This window comes from Oncorhynchus nerka, linkage group LG13, assembly GCF_034236695.1.
Source record: "Oncorhynchus nerka isolate Pitt River linkage group LG13, Oner_Uvic_2.0, whole genome shotgun sequence".
Classification (NCBI taxonomy): Eukaryota; Metazoa; Chordata; class Actinopteri; order Salmoniformes; family Salmonidae; genus Oncorhynchus; species Oncorhynchus nerka.
In genome coordinates this window covers 68,630,703-68,650,633 of record NC_088408.1, presented here as the reverse complement: position 1 = coordinate 68,650,633, position 19,931 = coordinate 68,630,703, and the positions used below count along the sequence as shown (strand labels likewise).

The following is a 19,931-nucleotide window of genomic DNA, read 5'->3' as shown; positions in this document are numbered from 1 at the left end:
AATTCAGCTGCGTCCGTTTGGAGTGACAGGAGAACAGTTCAAACACCCGTACCTGGACAGAGTCCAATCTGACATCTCCTGGAGTCCCTACTGGGAGCGTCACATGATTTCCCCCCATTGGCCAGCTCTGGGTTGTTGCATAACCTGATTCGCTCCTGATTCCCTCGACCACAGGTGGTGCTGCATGGGCCCCAATCCTCCCAGTTAGAATAACCTCCATTGACTGTGGCAGGAGAGGGAGAGTAGGGAGGGAGACGGAGATCATCCATATAGAGAATTAAATAAACAATCCATAATTACTATTGTGTGTTTTCTTATTCCTTTGATATAATGGATCGAGAGGATCGAATTGTAGGAATATTAGATTTATTTGATTTATTTATTTATAGGGGACAATCAACATTAATCAACATGAATATTACAATAATGCAACATCCATGTAAATGTGCTGGGGTTTAGCCAAAAGCTCATTTGGGCCTGTGTAACGGTAAAGGCCTTTGCACAGCCACTATACAAATACTGACTAAAACAATACAATATACAAATACATTACATCCAATAATATATAACTCTAACAACAACAACAACATCAACTGTCGTCTTACATATGAAGAACCACAGATAACTCTGAACAGGTTTGGATAGATTTGAGCCATGTTTTCAATAAAAAATGTCAAATAAAATAATCAGTGCAGCTCCTCAAGTCCATGGGCATTGTATTCCAGTATATTGTAGCTCTAACAGAGAAGACTGATTGACCGATTTCACTGTGTCGAAAAGGGACACCAGCCCCTCTTACTGCCCTTGTTACTCTGGAGGTGCTTTCCTTGAGCATTATCCTGTATGCCGGCATAGGGGTGGAGGGACAAGAACATGCAGGATCTTAAAGACAAGGCTTGCATCTACATACTGCTTAAAGCTATCCAGACTAAATAAATTATGTTTGTAAATTATATGACAATGGTGGTAACTGTTTGGTTTGTCATCAAAAATCTTAAGTGTTTGTAGAGTGATTCAATTGGTTTCAGAATAGTAGCCCCTGCTTATGACCAGCATGTGAGGCAACAACTCAGATGTGAGAAGATCAGGGCATATATAGTTTGGCGGCCTCCAGAGGAAGGGAAGGTCTTATAAATCTAAAGTTGGACAATCCAAACTTGACCGCGTTAACCACCTTCTTCACATGTTTCTTAAATGTCAAGTTGGAGTCCAAAATGACGCCGAGATACCTGAAGTTAGACACAACTTTCAGATTCTCCCCGTTAACAAGAACAGCTCATTGGGAAGAATCAATGGATTTCTTAGAGAAGTACATACAAACAGTCTTGTCGATTATTTAAATGCAGGCAACAATTTGTAATCCATTTAGAAACATCTACCGTAGTGTCAGTTAACTTGTTAACAACTAGTTTTCTAGTTTTTGAGTGTACATACATAACTGTACTGTCTGCATATATCTGCAAGTTAACTTGTGGGCAAGCAAGTGAGAGATCATTTATATAGATGGTAAACAGAAGAGGATTTAAGCCTGATTAACGTTTTGAAAATGTTTCATGGTACATTGTTTTTTAATACCTGGGTTGAGGATACTGAGTTTCTGTCTCGAAGGCGGCTTTTGTTTGGGACATATATCAAGAGTTGGCATTAAAATGTTATTATCTGCAGATTGCTCATTCTCTTGAAAAGCCGTGTTAGCGACAGAGGTTATGGTTACATACACAGAATGTCCTTCTCTGCACCAGATATTATAGGCGATCATTCATGTTCCACCATTCAGTCTGGATGGCTAATTAGGGGGACTTTACTCCACTTCTCCCAGAATTACATCCTCCATATCAGCCTTTTTCTCTGCAGGTGACCTAAACTCCAGACTCTGAAGGGGAGCTTGGTACCCTGGGCCGCTTAGGTGTATGTTGATTCCGGATTGTTTGAATGAAGGCCAGCATTTGTAAATGGAGGTTGTGTGACTGTGTTCATGCTCCACATCACTCACTCTGTACTTTGAGAGAAATGGTCCTCTCAGCGACCCCAGCCTCACTCTCAGCCACACACTGGTACTCCCCTGCATCTTCCCTCTGACACAGATGGGGACAGACATACATGTTAGGGCATAAACACTTTTAACACAAGCACGTTATCATTGTTCTTCTGAAATATGAGGATTAATATGCTGTTCAGGACCCTCATCCTTTCAATCTTCCAAATTACACAATGTCATTTAGTGACATTTCTAATTAAACATATTTGCCTTACATTCCACGGAGTGATTTTATGATTTTTATGTTATTTCAGATATTTAATGGAACTTTCATCCCTTATTTTAAAAGCTGACATTTTCTTAAAGGGAATTTAAGGTTTTTCCATTAGCTTGTTTGCAATAAGTGTCGTTATGACACCAGAGAGAGGAAGTATCACATTAGAGCACTCTGTAGGAAGGGGAACCATTTGTCTTTGAGAAAGTTTAAGCTGCAGGGCGTACAATTACAGCATCAATTACAGAGTTAAAAAAGTTAACATAATTATAGACACAGAACACAACAGTGAGAGAGCCTGGGAACATCAATTTCTGAGCTCCCTCTCTCTCCCTCTCCCTCTCTAGATAATACTGTTGGCTTTTTAGAATGAGCTCACTAAAATCTGACTTAGGCCAGACTGGCACGCTGCTGTTAGGTCACAGAATGTTCCATGACTCAGGACTGAAAATGGAGTGCAGATTGACTGCAGTCAGTGGTCCATCTTCTCCCTCTCATTTCTTGTGTAAGCCTACTCTCTTTTTGTTTTTATAGACATTTTTTACTCTCAAGATATGAACTCTCAAATTAAACTAACACTTGGATAAATAGATTTCTGAGGGAGACTGATTGGACAGGTGGGACAGGTCCAGGGTTGTGTTTACCGTGATGCTGTAGATGGCCAAGGAGCCATTATGGAGGGATTGCAGGCGAAGGGAGCGGAGAAGGGGTCTGCCGTCATGGACCCAGCGGAGGACCGGACTGGGGTCTCCATGGACAGGACAGTCCAGCATGGCAGTGCCACTCTGGGCCACAGTCTGAGAGGTGTGGGCCTCTCCCTTCAACACCGGTGGTTCTAAGGAGACATGGCCATAACACATCCATTACGAACAGTGTGCCGCTACCAAGGAATATAAAACAATACTAATACAAACAGAAACAGTCTTAAGGTCATGAGGTGTTGAAAGTACTCACCTCTGATGCGGACAAATGAGAGTGCTCTGATGGTGCCCACACTGTTCTCTGCTAGGCACACATAGGTTCCTGCATCCCTCAAGGTCACATTCTCTATTACCAAGGAGCTTCTGCCTGCCTCGTCCACACTGGAAACTGAGCGAGAGAGAGACATGTTTGGAGGAATCAATATGATTATTACTATTACTATATACAGTACCTATGACTACATCATATCGATCATAAGAGAACATGGGGCATTGGTGTACCTGGATAGGGGCTGTTGTTAGCGGTCCAGGAGATGACAGGGGTAGGGATGCCCTGAGCGTGGCAAGACAAGCTGAGACTTTGACCTTTGTTCATGGTCACGTCAGTAGGTAACTCCTTGAAGGCGGGTCTCATGTTGACGGACAGGCGGGTGTCCTGTCTCACAGTGCCTGCTGTGTTGGTGGCCACACAGGTGAACACACCACCATCATCTGGCTACAAGGGTGAAAACGTTGATCAGGACCTTCACCTGAACCACCTTCATTATAATGCAATGTGAAACAGAAATGTGTCTCTGACCTCTGCCCTCTCAATGATCAGCTCTCCTGACCGCAGCACAGTGAATTTGCCAGGCAGGCTGGGAACGATGTTACCATCCTTCTTCCATGACACCCTGGGCTCTGGTGAACCCTGAGCAGCACAGGGTAACAAGGCCTGGAAACCCTGGATGACGGACAACTCCGGCTGACCAACAGGAATCATGGGCAGGACTAGAAGAAAGACCGAGTCAATTTATTACTGGCAGAGCAGTAACTCTGTACCATGAGACACTGTTATTCCTAATGTCAGGTTAAACCTAAATGTCATATTGACCTCATATCACACTCACTCATTATGGCAAGCCTCATGTCATGGCTGGCCCTGCCAGCGAGGTTTTTGGCTGAGCAGGTGTACAGTCCAGCATCACTGCGTTGTGTGGCTGCGATCCTCAGGGTGCCATTGGCAAAGAGCTGTATGTGTGCCCCCTCTGTGAGGGGCCTGCGCTCCCTTTGCCAGGACACCTCCGGCTGGGGCTGTCCGTCTGCCAAACACTCCAGGCTCCCTGGCTGGCCCAGGACTGCTGTGTACTCCTCACGAGGAACTCTCAGCACTGGGGGAACTGGAGCAACACAAAGACACATAGTACCTTTCACTATTGAGGCCCACACATTCATCTAAGTATCAACAAGTGCCTCCATGCTGTTTGAACAACATGTCTGTGCTCTGTAGAAATGTAGTGTGTTACCTTGCAGTACTAGACGTGTCCTTCCTATTGCTGTGCCAGCTTCGTTCTGTGCCAGACACTGGTAGGTGCCCGCATCACCCAGAGTGACTCGAGAGAACTTCAGAGCTCCGTTTGAGAGGAGAGCCAGTTTGTGACCTGAAGAGCCATGGAACGAAGACATCCCAATTGAGAAACAGCAGACTATAAATGACTATTGTGTTATATAATGGCTTGATTTCTGATCAAGTGTCCAAAGAGGGCACTCTCACCAGCTGTTATGGGAACACCCTCTCGTTGCCAGGTGATGGAGGGTCGGGGGAAACCCTGCACCTCGCAAGGCAGAACCGTCCCATGATGCAACACTACGTGTACTTCCTCTGTCATAGGCCTGATCTCAGGGGGCTCTGAGTGGGAGAGGGCAAACCCATTAACAGGGTTTATTACACACAGATTATTCAACTGTAAAATGAAGACATAAGAGAGTTACAAGGCAAAAACATGAACACATACTTTATAACCTTAACAACAATCCACCTGAGGACCCACCTTGCACTGTGAGAGTGATGTGTTTGTAGGTCACTCCTGCAGGGTTCCGGGCAGAGCAGGTGTACCTCCCTGCATGACTGGGGGTAGCAGCTGTGATCTCCAGAACTCCTGGATCCAAACAGTACAGTAACACAACAATGAAGACCAAAGTACTAACATGACAGGATCCCTGATGGCAACAGCACCATGTTACCCTCTGAGCAGCAAGTGTACCTACCTGTGGGCAGGACCCGGTAACTTCCTCCCCGGGATCCCAGCTTGGCTCCACTCTTGGTCCAGCTGACAGTGGGCTCTGGGATGCCCTGTGCATGGCATGGCAGCACCACAGGGGCCATTTTGATAGCAGTGACTGTTGTAATGTCATCTTCAATGGTTGGAGCGACTGAGGGACAGAGAGGAGAAATCTCAGTCTGCTGTATGTTAAATACATACAAATACATACTGTTCTGCTGTATGTTAAATACAAGTAAAACTAAATGCATGCTCTTCAACCGATCGCTACCTGCACCTACCCGCCTGACCAACATCACTACTCTGGACGGCTCTGACTTAGAATACGTGGACAACTACAAATACTTAGGTGTCTGGTTAGACTGTAAACTCTCCTTCCAGACCCATATCAAACATCTCTGTTTGAACAACAACAACGACACCGCTGGTTCTGCTCACACTGCCCTACCCTGTGCTCTGACCTCTTTCTCCCCTCTCTCTCCAGATGAAATCTCGCGTCTTGTGACGGCCGGCCGCCCAACAACCTGCCCGCTTGACCCTATTCCCTCCTCTCTTCTCCAGACCATTTCCGGAGACCTTCTCCCTTACCTCACCTCGCTCATCAACTCATCCCTGACCGCTGGCTACGTCCCTTCTGTCTTCAAGAGAGCGAGAGTTGCACCCCTTCTGAAAAAACCTACACTCGATCCCTCCGATGTCAACAACTACAGACCAGTATCCCTTCTTTCTTTTCTCTCCAAAACTCTTGAACGTGCCGTCCTTGGCCAGCTCTCCCGCTATCTCTCTCAGAATGACCTTCTTGATCCAAATCAGTCAGGTTTCAAGACTAGTCATTCAACTGAGACTGCTCTTCTCTGTATCACGGAGGCCCTCCGCACTGCTAAAGCTAACTCTCTCTCCTCTGCTCTCATCCTTCTAGACCTATCGGCTGTCTTCGATACTGTGAACCATCAGATCCTCCTCTCCACCCTCTCCGAGTTGGGCATCTCCGGCGCGGCCCACGCTTGGATTGCGTCCTACCTGACAGGTCGCTCCTACCAGGTGGCGTGGCGAGAATCTGTCTCCTCACCACGCGCTCTCACCACTGGCGTCCCCCAGGGCTCTGTTCTAGGCCCTCTCCTATTCTCGCTATACACCAAGTCACTTGGCTCTGTCATAACCTCACATGGTCTCTCCTATCATTGCTATGCAGACGACACACAATTAATCTTCTCCTTTCCCCTTCTGATGACCAGGTGGCGAATCGCATCTCTGCATGTCTGGCAGACATATCAGTGTGGATGACGGATCACCACCTCAAGCTGAACCTCGGCAAGACGGAGCTGCTCTTCCTCTCGGGGAAGGACTGCCCGTTCCATGATCTCGCCATCACGGTTGACAACTCCATTGTGTCCTCCTCCCAGAGCGCTAAGAACCTTGGCGTGATCCTGGACAACACCCTGTCGTTCTCAACTAACATCAAGGCGGTGGCCCGTTCTTGTAGGTTCATGCTCTACAACATCCGCAGAGTACGACCCTGCCTCACACAGGAAGCAGCGCAGGTCCTAATCCAGGCACTTGTCATCTCCCGTCTGGATTACTGCAACTCGCTGTTGGCTGGGCTCCCTGCCTGTGCCATTAAACCCCTACAACTCATCCAGAACGCCGCAGCCCGTCTGGTGTTCAACCTTCCCAAGTTCTCTCACGTCACCCCGCTCCTCCGCTCTCTCCACTGGCTTCCAGTTGAAGCTCGCATCCGCTACAAGACCATGGTGCTTGCCTACGGAGCTGTGAGGGGAACGGCACCTCAGTACCTCCAGGCTCTGATCAGGCCCTACACCCAAACAAGGGCACTGCGTTCATCCACCTCTGGCCTGCTCGCCTCCCTACCACAGAGGAAGTACAGTTCCCGCGCAGCCCAGTCAAAACTGTTCGCTGCTCTGGCCCCCCAATGGTGGAACAAACTCCCTCACGACGCCAGGACAGCGGAGTCAATCACCACCTTCCGGAGAAACCTGAAACCCCACCTCTTTCAGGAATACCTAGGATAGGATAAAGTAATCCTTCTCACCCCCCTTAAAAGATTTAGATGCACTATTGTAAAGTGGCTGTTCCACTGGATGTCTTAAGGTGAACGCACCAATTTGTAAGTCGCTCTGGATAAGAGCGTCTGCTAAATGACTTAAATGTAAATGTAAATGTAAATCTCCAATCCAAAGTTAAATCTAGAATTGGCTTCCTATTTCGCAACAAAGCATCCTTCACTCATGCTGCCAAACATACCCTTGTAAAACTGACCATCCTACCAATCCTCGACTTTGGCGATGTCATTTACAAAATAGCCTCCAATACCCTACTCAACAAATTGGATGCAGTCTATCACAGTGCAATCCGTTTTGTCACCAAAGCCCCATATACTACCCACCATTGCGACCTGTACGCTCTCGTTGGCTGGCCCTCGCTTCATACTCGTCGCCAAACCCACTGGCTCCATGTCATCTACAAGACCCTGCTAGGTAAAGTCCCCCCTTATCTCAGCTCGCTGGTCACCATAGCATCTCCCACCTGTAGCACACGCTCCAGCAGGTATATCTCTCTAGTCACCCCCAAAACCAATTCTTTCTTTGGCCGCCTCTCCTTCCAGTTCTCTGCTGCCAATGACTGGAACGAACTACAAAAATCTCTGAAACTGGAAACACTTATCTCCCTCACTAGCTTTAAGCACCAACTGTCAGAGCATCTTACAGATTACTGCACCTGTACATAGCCCACCTATAATTTAGCCCAAACAACTACCTCTTTCCCAACTGTATTTAATTTATTTATTTATTTTGCTCTTTTGCACCCCATTATTTTTATTTCTACTTTGCACATTCTTCCATTGCAAAACTACCATTCCAGTGTTTTATTGTGCTATATTGTATTTACTTTGCCACCATGGCCTTTTTTGCCTTTACCTCCCTTCTCACCTCATTTGCTCACATTGTATATAGACTTGTTTATACTGTATTATTGACTGTATGTTTGTTTTACTCCATGTGTAACTCTGTGTCGTTGTATCTGTCGAACTGCTTTGCTTTATCTTGGCCAGGTCGCAATTGTAAATGAGAACTTGTTCTCAACTTGCCTACCTGGTTAAATAAAGGTGAAATAAATGTGAGATGAAAGGGCAGTCTACAAACGTCTGAGTAGGACCTCAAAGCAACAATACCTTGTAGGATGACCTCAATGACCTGGCGCTCCTCTCCAACCTCATTGGCTGCTGTGCATTCAAAGTATCCCTCATCCTGATTGGATGGAGAGGAAATTGTCAGAGATCCAGAGGAGAGTAACCTTAAAAAAAAAAGTTTAAAAAAGTCAAAGGCAATACTTCAGAATGAATCCATTTGTATTTATGTCCATTGTGCTATAATTCACACAGGAGAGGTCATTCTGCTTCATTTACTTGTATGTGCCAGGCTGCTGGTTGGGGTCTAGTGGAGTGCCGTTCCTCTTCCAGGTGACTTTAGGGGCTGGTATACCTGTAGTCTCACAGCTCAGTACGGCTCTCACCCCTGTGGTCACCGTCACATTGAAAGGACCAGGGCTGATCGAGGGACCCACTACAGGGACACAACATGGAGTCATAAGGAATGATATACAGATATGTATGGCATACAAACACATTTGACTGTAAGGCGCTGACTGTAATGCAGTGGCTGAAAATCACTCTGGATAATGTCTAAATGTTCATGTAAAAACGTAAATGTACCGTGTTATGGTGTGATTCTGTAATTCTCTGAGTTGTATTTACCTAACACACGCAAGTCCATCCCACTACGATCTGATCCGGCCTGATTGGACACGGTGCAGTAGTAGCGGCCAGCGTCACTTAGCTGAACAGCCTTTACACGCAGAGAGCCTTCAGACAGCATGGTGTACCTGGGACAAACACAATCAATCAGCGAACTGGACTATCTACCCATCTGTATAAAGACAGTATCCCGACAATCTCTATAGCCTAAGTTAAGTAAGCCCTTACTTGTTATTGTCAGGATCTATAGCGATGCCATTTTTCCTCCACATGACCCTAGGTGAGGTTTCCCCCTCTACTTCACAGGGCAGGACTGCATCCTGCCTGATATGTGCAGTGACCTCAGAGCTGCTCTCTCTGATGACTGGTGGCACTGAGGGAAAAAAGAAAAGTAAAACACACGTTCATTAAAACACACGTTCATTAAGGTTTAATCGGATGAGTCCAAATTTGAGATTTTTGGTTCCAACCGGCATTTCTTTGTGAGACGCAGAGTAGGTGAACGGAGTATCTCTGCATGTGTGGTTCCCACCCTGAAGCATGGAGGAGGAGGTGTGACAGTCTGAGGGTGCTTTGCTGGCAACACTGTCTGTGATTTATTTAGAATTCAAGGCACACTTAACCAGCAAGGCTACCACAGCATTCTGCAGCGATACGCCATCCCAACCCATTTGGTTTGCGCTTAGTGGGACTATCATTTGTTTTTCGACAGGACATTGACCCAACACACCTCCATGCTGTGTAAGGGCTATTTGACCAAGAAGGAGAGTGATGGAGAGCTGCATCAGATGACCTGGCCTCCACAATTGAGATGGTTTGGGATGATTTGGACCGCAGAGTGAAAGAAAAGCAGCCAACAAGTGCTCAACATATGTGGGAACTCCTTCAAGATTGTTGGAAAAGCATTCCAGGCGAATCATTGTTGCTCCAAGACATTTTCACTTCACAGTAACAGCACTTACAGTTGATTGGGGCAGCTCTAGCAGGGCAAAAATTGTTGGAAACTGATTTGTTGAAAAGTGGCATCCTATGATGGTGCCACGTTAAAAGTCACTGAGCTCTTCAGTAAGACCATTCTACTGCCAATGTTTGTCTACGGAGATTGCATACACTGTATATACACATATCTATATATATTAATTATACTGAACAAAAATATAATATAATATGAGCTGAAATAAAAGATCCCAGAAATGTTCTATATGGACAAAAAAAGCTTATTTCTCTCAAATTTTGTGCAGAAATTTGTTTACATCCCTGTTAGTGAGCATTTCTCCATTGCCAAGATAATCCATCCACCTGACAGGTGTGGCATATCAAGAAGATGATTAAACAGCATGATCATTACACAGGTGCACCTTGTGCTGGGGACAATAAAAGGCCATTCTAAAACGTGCACTTTTGTCACACAACACAATGCCACAATGTGTAAGGTTTGCTGATGTCAACGTTGTGAACAGAGTGCCCCATGGTGCCGGTGGGGTTATGGTATGGGCAGGCATAAGCTACGAACAATGAACACATTTGCATTTTATCGATGGCAATTTAAATGCGCAGAGATTCCGTGACGAGGTCCTGAGGCCCATTGTTGTGCCATTCATCCGACGCCATCCCCTCATGTTTCAGCATGGCCCCATGTCGCAAGGATCTGTACACAATTTATGAAAGCTGAAAATGTCCCAGTTCCTCCATAGCCTGCAAACTCACCAAACATGTCACCCATTGAGCATTTTTGGGATGCTCTGGATCGACATGTAAAACAGTGTGTTCCAGTTCCCGCCAATATCCAGCAACTTCACACAGCCATTGAAATGAAGTGGGACAACATTCCACAGGCCACAATCAACATCCTGGAGATGTGTCACACTGCATGAGGCAAATAGTGATCACACCAGATACGGACTGGTTTTCTGATCCATGACCCCTAAAAAAAATTTTTAAGTATCTGTCCCCAGTCATGTGAAATCCATAGATTAGGGCCTAATGAATTGTTCTAAATTGACAGATTTCCCTATGAACTGTAACTCAGTAAAATCCTTGAATTGTTGTATGTTGCGTATATATTTTTGTTCAATGTTGTCAGAAGGTGAGTGTAGCTGGTGCATGAAGTCAGGCGCAGGAGAGCAACGTACTTTACTCAAAAAATAAAGGCACAAGGTAAACAAATACACTTGACCAAAATACCAACGGTAAATATAACGCACGGGTGAACACAGCACCTGTCGAAAAACCAGCCATCATAAACCGAACTGAACATAGAAATAATCACGCACAACAAACATGGGGGAAACAGAGGGTTAAATACATGAACGAGTAATTGGATAATGAAAACCAGGTGTGTAGAAAATAATGACAAAACCAATAGAAAAGGAAAGATGGTCCCCGAACGCCGCCCGTACAAGGAGTGTGACCGACCTCGGCGGAAGTCATGACATATGTAAATTAAATTCACTGAATGCATGATCCCAATCCTGTTTAACTCATCATCTCATCAACTCACAGAGGATCTCCACAGTGAAGAAAAGGCTGGTGCTTCCGGCCATGTTGGTGACCACACAGCTGTACTGGCCACTGTCCTGAGGCCTAACATTCTGGATCTCCAGGTACTGACCCCCGGCAAGCCTCTGGATGCGACCCCCCAGCTGGAACCAGGAGAGAAAGGGAGAGATAGGGAGACAGAGAGAGAGACAGAATCAGTAAGATGATATAACACCATGTATTGTGATTCCTGCCACCCTGACGTCCAGTCTGACCTGTAGTCTCACGTCGTCCTTGTACCATTCTATGTCAGGTGCAGGGTCAAGGTCAGCCTGGCACTCCATAGTCAGGTGTCCTTTGGCTGGGACTGACAACAATCTGACATCATCAGAGCCAAGAAGAGTTGGCGGAACTGGAACAGGGAGACACAACCGTTGATAATCAGAATCAGACTTACAAGTACCTTGTCATCTTTTGGCAGGACCAACATGTATGGCTAGTAAACGCATGTGTGACCTTGAACCCGGACCCAGTGGTTCTTTCCATCCTCGCCCGCTGGGCTGGTAGCCAGACAGGTATAAAGACCTGCATCCTCTACCTAACAACCGAGATATCACTGGTTATTATCTGGTGTTTATCATAATTCAGCAATAAGGTCTGAATGGCAACTAAATGCTGTGTCATTGGGTTTGTGACTCACCTGCACTTGGGTAATCCTAAGAAAGTGTCCATCCTCCTGCACTATCTCACTATCTCCCTGTAAGGGGAGCCCATCCTTGAGCCAGCTGAGGATAGGAGGAGGGATGCCCTCGGCAGTACACTCCAGCTCCAGAGCAGTGTTCACAGCTACCATCAACTCTTCTGGAGAACTGGAGATGGAAATCTTTGGAGGAACTGTATCGGACGCCATTGTTAAAACACAAAATAAATACTAACATGACATCCCTTTCCTATTGTGGAGTTTTAACTTTTTATCTGTTTGTAGGTTATGTTTGGGTGAATGGAGAATGTTTGTTCTGTCTGCTCACCCAACACAGTGAGGTTGAAGCTCTTGGTGCTGCTGCCAGCCTGGTTGCTGGCGACACAGCTGTAGAGGCCTCTGTCAGAGAGCCCCACATCAGGCAGCTGCAGCCGTGTCTCCTGGCCGTCCAACAGCAGGTTACGGTGCAGGGACAGGGGCTGGCCGTCCTTCAGCCAGGTCAGGGAGGGAGGAGGGACACCCCGCGCCTCACAGGTCAGTGTCACCAAGGACCCCCGCACCACTGTGACTGACTCTACAGGCTCCACACCTGGAGGCACTGACAGAGACAGATACACAGATTAGAGGTTGACCGATTAATCGGAGTGGCCGATTAATTGGGGCCGATTTCAAGTTTTCATAACAATCAGAAATCTGTATTTTTGGACACCGATTTGACCGTTTTTTCTTTTTACACCTTTATTTAACTCGGCAAGTCAGTTACGAACACATTCTTATTTTCAATGACGGCCTAGGAATGGTGGGTAAACTGCCTTGTTCAGGGGCAGAACAACACATTTTTTTAAGCTCTGGGACTCGTTTTTGCAACCTTCCGGTTACTAGTCCAATGCTCTAACCGCCTGCCTGACATTGCACTCCACGAGGAGCCTGCGTGGCAGGCTGACTACCTATTACGCGAGGGCAGCAAGAAGCCAAGGTAAGTTGCTAGCTAGCATTAAACTTATCATATAAAAAACAATCAATCTTAACATAATCACTAGTTAACTACACATGGTTGATGAAATTACTAGTTTATCTAGCGTGTCCTGCTTTGCATATAATCGATACGATGCCTGTTAGTTTCTCATCGAATCACAGCCTACTTTGCCAAACGGGTGATTTAGCACTGTCTTTGCACCAAACCTAACCATAAACATCAATGCCTTTCTTTAAAATCAATACACAAGTATATATTTTTAAACCTGCATATTAAGTTAATATTTCCTGCTAACATGAATTTCTTATAATTAGGGAAATTGTGTCACTTCTCTTGCATTCCGAGCAAGCAGTCAGGGTATATGCAGCAGTTTGGGCCGCCTGGCTCGTTGCGAACTGTGTGAAATCCATTTATTCCTAACAAAGACCGTAATTAATTTGCCAGAATTGTACATAATTATGACATAACGTTGAAGGTTGTACAATGTTACAGCAATATTTAGACTAAGGGATGCCATCCGTTAGATAAAATACGGAATGGTTCCGTATTTCACTGAAAAAATAAATGTTTTGTTTTCAAAACTATAGTTTCCGGATTCGACCATATTAAAGACCAAAGGCTCGTATTTCTGTGTGTTATTATGTTATAATTAAGTCTATGATTTGATATTTGATAGAGCAGTCTGACTGAGCGATGGTAGGCAACAGCAGGCTCATAAGCATTCATTCAAACAGCACTTTCGTGCATTTGCCAGCAGCTCTTCGCTGTGCTTCAAGCATTGAGCTGTTTATGACTTCAAGCCTATCAACTCCCGAGTTTAGACTGGTGTAACCGATGTGAAATGGCTAGCTAGTTAGCGGAGTGCGCGCTAATAGCGTTTCAAACGTCACTCGCTCTGAGACTTGGAGTAGTTGTTCCCCTTGCTCTGCAAGGGCCGCGGCTTTTGTGGAGCGATGGGAAATGATGCTTCGAGGATGGCTGTTGTCGTGTTCCTGGTTCGAGCCCAGGTAGGGGCAAGGAGAGGGACGGAAGCTATACTGTTACACGGGCAATACTAAAGTGCCTATATGAACATCCAATAGTCAAAGGTATATGAAATACAAATGGTATAGAGAGAAATAGTCCTATAATTCCTATAATAACTACAACCTAAAAATTCTTACCTGGGAATATTGAAGACTCATGTTAAAAGGAACCACCAGCTTTCATATGTTCTCATGTTCTGAGCAAGGAACTTAAATGTTAGCTTTTTTACATGGCACATATTGCACTTTTACTTTCTTCTCCAACATTTTGTTTTTGCATTATTTAAACCAAATTGAACACGTTTCATTATTTATTTGAGGCTAAATTGATTTTATTGATGTATTATATTAAGTTAAAATAAGTGTTCATTCAGTATTGTTGTAATTGTCATTATTACAAATAAAATTTAAAAAGTCTGATTAATCGGTATCGGCTTTTTTTGTTCCTCCAATAATCGGTATCGGTATTGGTGTTGAAAAATCTTAATCGGTCGACCTCTAACACAGATATCAGTACACACAGATACAGCTCCTTCAGATCAGTATTGTACGCATCAACAGGAGATGGGGTGTTAGTACCTTGAACCTGTACGTCAAAGTTGAGCTCGGCGAGGCCAGCGCGACTGCGTGCCACACATGTATAGATCCCAGAGTCTGCCAGCTGCACTGGAGAAATCCTACACACACAGGGCATATACACAGCTCCAACACACTTTCTAAAACATTATCCTTCATTAAGGCATTTTTATGAGAGAGGAACTAAACTTGACATTTGACATGTGTAGAATCTTACCTAAGTACAGCGTCTGCTGAGAGAAGGCGGGTACGGGGAGACAGGAGCAGGGGGCGTCCATTTCTCAGCCAGCTGATCTGAGGTGGAGGGTTTCCTGTTGCCTGGCACTCCAGTGTCACCACATTGTCCTGGGTGGTCTGCACCTCTCTGGGGTCGCTAGTCTCGCCCAGGATAGAGGGGGGTACTGAGGGGCATTACAAAATCATTGTTACCTAGAATCTAAAAAACTTCTGGGAAGATCAGTACCAATTAACTTAGGACATATTTTTGATCAACAGGTATATACAAGACAACAGACCCAGTACAAAGAGGGTGTAGATCTTGTTCTCCTGGCCAGCAGGGCTGACAGCCAGACAGGTGTACGTCCCAGAGTCCTCAGGCCTGAGCCTTAGCATGGTTAGAGTGCTCCCATCAGGGGCTATGCTGTAATTCAGGAGACAAACATATCAGTGATTACTAAGAGCACAACACTGGTACACAGACCTAGGCTGGAGTCTGCACTGTAAGCAAGACGGACTCACTCTATTTTTTGGGGGTCTGAATCTTCCAGAGTGGCGCCGTTCTTCAGCCAGCTGAGGTGGGGTGCAGGTGTCCCTGTCACTCTGCACTCCAGAGTCAGATCATCGCCCACTGGGGCACTCAGGTCAGACGAGTGGCCAGAGTCCAGGATCGTGGGCGACACTGAAACAAAAGGTCAGCAATATGACTCACAGCACTGACACAAAGTGGAACAGAGGCCATGCAGAAGGTTGTGATTCTCTTACTAAATGTGATTCTCTTGGGTTTAATCTAATTTTCAAAGGTTGGAGATTGTGTAGTGGATAGCCTGTAGCCTACCTTGCACTGTGAGAGTGTAATCCTTCTGAGTCTGTCCCTCCCTGTTCTTGGCCACACAGGTGTAGGTCCCAGCGTGAGAGAGGGTGAGAGGACCCAGCTCCAGTCTGTTGCCTCGTACCGACCACTGCCACTGCAGACTGCTCTCTGGGCAGGAAGAAAACACACAGAGGTCAGCCTCAACCAGCAGCTGGAGGTCTCATTCATTCAATAGCATTAATACAAGTGTCAAAATGTGATCTTGTCAAAACTGAATTTTCACAGTTCATTTATGAAACTTCACCCTCTTACCAATAGGGGCGCCATCCTTCAGCCAGGTGATGCTAGGTACTGGGACCCCTGTAGCTTCACACAACAAGGTGACATGTGAGCCCAGGTTTTGAGTGAGAGACTCATGAAGAGGCCCATCCAGGACAGGGGGAACTGAGGAGAGGAACATCATAGAGAGAATGAGATTCATTATACTGTGACATCTGATATGCCAGTATTACCACATGTAAGAAACATATCTAATTGGAGGGAACATGGGAGGCAAGTCTCACCATGGACAGTCAAGCGGAAGGTCCTGTCCACCTGTCCAGCCACATTGGACACCTTGCAGGTGTAGATTCCACCATCAGCCATCTATGGACCATGAACCATAGATAGTGTGAAACAGAACAACAGTGTTTCACCTTGATACTTAAAACAGGGTTAATCTCGTGCCCTCAGTTATCAGTGCTAATGCTTGAGACAGTTAGAGTTGCACAAACTGAAGGTGATGACAGTGTGTTTACCTGCACTCCCATGATCTCCAGTGTCTGCTGGTCCACCTTCAGTCCATTCCCAGCTGCCAGCTGTAGCCCGTTCCTGTACCATGTAACCTCAGGCTCTGGGATCCCCCGAGCCTCACAGCGCAGAGTGACAGACGAGCCCATCTGAGGGGTCATGAACTCTGACTCAGAGTCAAGGCGGGGCCTCAACGTGGGCAGGACTGTAAACCACAGCAGGAATAAAATAGTAACTGTAAATCCTAATCCAGATATTGTAGCAGGTGAAGTGTGACACTGATGAGGGCAGCACAATACTGGCGTAGTGTTTCTCACCATAAACACTGAGTAGGATGCTCTTCTGGTCCTGGCCTGCTGAGTTGGTGGCAGTGCACACGTACTGTCCTGCATCCTCTAGTCTGGCCCGGGGCAGCTGCAGCATCTGACCTCCTACAGTACAGACAATACATAGATTACAAAGCATAGTTTATGTACAGTGATTTCATCAGACATTTGAGTACATTGGGAGTTATGAAGCGTGCTATGTGCTCTGGGCAATGTGTTTAGGAGCTAGCTCTGACCTGGCAGGATGTGGATTCCCATGCTGAACTGGAGGATCTGTCCATCTCTGGTCCATGTGATCTCTGGAGGAGGGTACGCCTGGACGTCACACAGCAGGGACACCATGTGTCCCTGGATCACACTCACCTCCTCCTCCCTGCCAGCCACCATCCTTGGGGGAACTGGAGAGGAACAGGACTCAACTATCACATGTCACATACATTCACAATAACACACACACATTCACAGGAAACCAGAAAGTACCCCTGTCCTTCCTGTGTGAATTGAAAGAATCCTCTCAATGTGGTATTTGAATGACATTTATATTCCATCTGACCTTGCACTGTTAGACTGAAGAGCTTTTCCACTGCTCCAACCTTGTTTTCAGCCACACAAAGGTAACCAGCCATGTCTGATACCTGCACACCGAGGACCTGAAAGACAGTATAACATAACACTATTGACCTACACCTCTTTACAAAAAAACCTGTTTAGATATTTTCAAAAACTCAAAAGTGCTACAATAAAAATAAACATCAAATCAATAAAAACACACAGTACAGCACATAAAGACACAAAAGGACACAAACTATCCCGTGACAGAGGTCTCTGTATTGCATTATAATATATTAGTGACACCAGCAGAGGGGGGGGGGGGGGGGGGCGTTGACATTCAATCAAGTGAAGTTCTGACACTGTGATATGCAGTGCATTGCTTTGTTCCAACCATGTCATAATGGGATTCTGACCTGTAGTTGTCTCCCGTCCTTACTGATGCTGTGGTGTTGTCCGGAGTGCAGTGGTGTGCCGTCCCTCAGCCAGGAGATTGCTGGTGCTGGATGACCCGTTACGTCACAGTGGAGAGCCACTGTGCTGTTCACTATCGCTCCTATCTCCTGCATGAACTCATCCAACTGGCCAGTTATCACTGGGGGAACTGGGCAAACAGGACGTCGACATAGAGAAACATTAGCAAATGACTCCTTGGCCTTTTCATACATTTAATAGTTGTTAGGCTATCACTGAACAATGAGTTGACATAATGACAGGAAGTAGTAAGAAAGCATGCCTACCCAGCACATCCAGGTCAAAGTGCATGCGGTCCTCTCCTGCTTCGTTCACCGCCTGACATGTATATTTTCCAGCATCCTCCTGCTGGACCCGAGGGATCTGGAGCACCTGCCCACCTAGAGAACAACAACATAACACAGCATCACAGTGGAGCTGATGCTGCAGTAATGCCATACTGGTCGTTGTACCGGTTTGTTATCCTAGACCTAGAGGGCATGGAGCCCTCTCACCTGGAAGCAGTACCACTCCGTCAGCAGTGGAGAGCTTGTGTCCCTCTCTATACCAGCTAAGATGGGGCGGGGGGATGGCGTTACTCTCACAGGACAAGCTGATGGGATGCCCCAGGACCACCTCTCTCTTCTCAGTTATCTCATCATCTCTGTCCCCTCCCTCCTCTTCTTCATCCTCTCCTCTCAGACCCCAGGCTGCTGCACCGTTACTCACCCGATGGAAGATGGGAGGAACTGGAGAGAGAGAGAGAAAACTCATGTTCAGTTAGTATCACAAGAATGCTATGAGATTAGGTTGCATAGTGTGAATGAACGCCTCTTGCCAAGGGCAGACAGTGTCAATTCCATGCGTGGACACACCATGAATGGTGACATAGAAGTCTCTCTTGTCCTCTCCTGCAGTGTTGGTGACCACACAGGTGTATTGTCCCTCATGGGAGAGTATGGCATTGTCTATGTGAAGGAACTGACCACTCTCACGAATACCAGTGTGGGAGTTCCTAGTCAACAACTAGAAACAGAAGGTACAACACCATCACGTTTTCATATTAGCAGAAATATACATCTATTGCGCTAAATTAAATTATGTGAAATAGCTAGACAGACAGAAACACAAACCAACCAGTCCATCTTTGAACCACTGGGTCTTGGGTTCAGGGAAGCCTTTAGCCAGACAGGACAGGGTTAATGAGCTATTGATACGCACTTTCTCATCTCGGCCGCCAAAACTCCGAGATGTAGAGTTGCCTTCAATCTGGGGTGGAACTGATCAAATGAAACAGACATTCAAAATCCTCTCCTGCATTTACATTTCATTTTGTTGATGTTAGACTACATTTTATTCTGTACACTAGAATCAACCCTCTCCCTGTCTGGTTCACTTACCAAGCACGCTGAGTGAGTAGTGTTTGAGAGTGGTGCCTGCAGGGTTTGAGGCTCGGCAGGTGTAGATACCAGCACTGTCTCCGTGTGCTGTCCCCAGCCGCAGCGCCTGCCCACCCCGGGTGTAGGTGAGCTGGGCACTGGACACAATGGGCTGGTTGTCCTTCAGCCAGGTGATACTGGGCATGGGAGAACCTTCTACATCACAAGGCAGAACGGTGGGGAAACCCAACACCACAGACACCTCTGAGGTCTCACTGGGGCCCCTGATGGTGGGGGGAGCTAGAGAAACAGGGGGAGGGAGGGGAGAGTGAGGATAGAGAAAGTAAATCTGCTTCATTGACAAACATTGATAAACATTTTTAATGTTTTAATGTGATTTTTGGAAGTTTGCGTTGTATGTGTGAGTTCATTGAGAAGGAGACATGAGAGAAGGGATACCTAGCACTATGAGTCTGAACTGGCGCATCTGTGTCCCAGCGCTGTTACTGGCCAGACACTGGTACAAGCCCTGGTCCCTCAGTCTGACTGTCTTCACCTTCATCACCTGGCCCTGCTCATGGAACTCCACATGGGGGTCCCCGTCCTTGGACAGCACCCTGGAGAGGAGGAATAGGGATCAATACACCAAAGCCTGATTGTGTAC

At 46.3% G+C, this 19,931-nt stretch overlaps 1 protein-coding gene across 1 annotated transcript in view; it reads right to left on the bottom strand.

The window, feature by feature from the left end:
- Positions 1-19,931, bottom strand: part of LOC115140674 (hemicentin-1-like) — an 82,913-nt gene that overhangs the window by 11,001 nt on the left and 51,981 nt on the right. Inside the window, exons 30-67 of the mRNA XM_029679004.2 lie at positions 19,727-19,884; positions 19,289-19,567; positions 19,026-19,168; positions 18,764-18,914; positions 18,404-18,637; positions 18,176-18,289; positions 17,852-18,039; positions 17,440-17,536; positions 17,123-17,284; positions 16,878-16,991; positions 16,569-16,765; positions 16,335-16,416; positions 16,084-16,215; positions 15,796-15,939; positions 15,480-15,639; positions 15,257-15,381; positions 14,959-15,142; positions 14,745-14,842; positions 12,493-12,762; positions 12,165-12,358; positions 11,981-12,062; positions 11,740-11,876; positions 11,487-11,628; positions 9,215-9,359; positions 8,987-9,114; positions 8,639-8,795; positions 8,405-8,526; positions 5,201-5,365; positions 4,984-5,091; positions 4,707-4,841; positions 4,459-4,593; positions 4,063-4,332; positions 3,753-3,943; positions 3,455-3,668; positions 3,207-3,341; positions 2,897-3,087; positions 1,994-2,075; positions 53-223 (exon numbers count right to left, since the gene is read on the bottom strand). Coding sequence (XP_029534864.2) covers positions 53-223; positions 1,994-2,075; positions 2,897-3,087; positions 3,207-3,341; positions 3,455-3,668; positions 3,753-3,943; positions 4,063-4,332; positions 4,459-4,593; positions 4,707-4,841; positions 4,984-5,091; positions 5,201-5,365; positions 8,405-8,526; positions 8,639-8,795; positions 8,987-9,114; positions 9,215-9,359; positions 11,487-11,628; positions 11,740-11,876; positions 11,981-12,062; positions 12,165-12,358; positions 12,493-12,762; positions 14,745-14,842; positions 14,959-15,142; positions 15,257-15,381; positions 15,480-15,639; positions 15,796-15,939; positions 16,084-16,215; positions 16,335-16,416; positions 16,569-16,765; positions 16,878-16,991; positions 17,123-17,284; positions 17,440-17,536; positions 17,852-18,039; positions 18,176-18,289; positions 18,404-18,637; positions 18,764-18,914; positions 19,026-19,168; positions 19,289-19,567; positions 19,727-19,884 — 5,936 coding nt within the window. The remainder of the gene's footprint in view (positions 1-52; positions 224-1,993; positions 2,076-2,896; positions 3,088-3,206; positions 3,342-3,454; positions 3,669-3,752; positions 3,944-4,062; positions 4,333-4,458; positions 4,594-4,706; positions 4,842-4,983; positions 5,092-5,200; positions 5,366-8,404; positions 8,527-8,638; positions 8,796-8,986; positions 9,115-9,214; positions 9,360-11,486; positions 11,629-11,739; positions 11,877-11,980; positions 12,063-12,164; positions 12,359-12,492; positions 12,763-14,744; positions 14,843-14,958; positions 15,143-15,256; positions 15,382-15,479; positions 15,640-15,795; positions 15,940-16,083; positions 16,216-16,334; positions 16,417-16,568; positions 16,766-16,877; positions 16,992-17,122; positions 17,285-17,439; positions 17,537-17,851; positions 18,040-18,175; positions 18,290-18,403; positions 18,638-18,763; positions 18,915-19,025; positions 19,169-19,288; positions 19,568-19,726; positions 19,885-19,931) is intronic.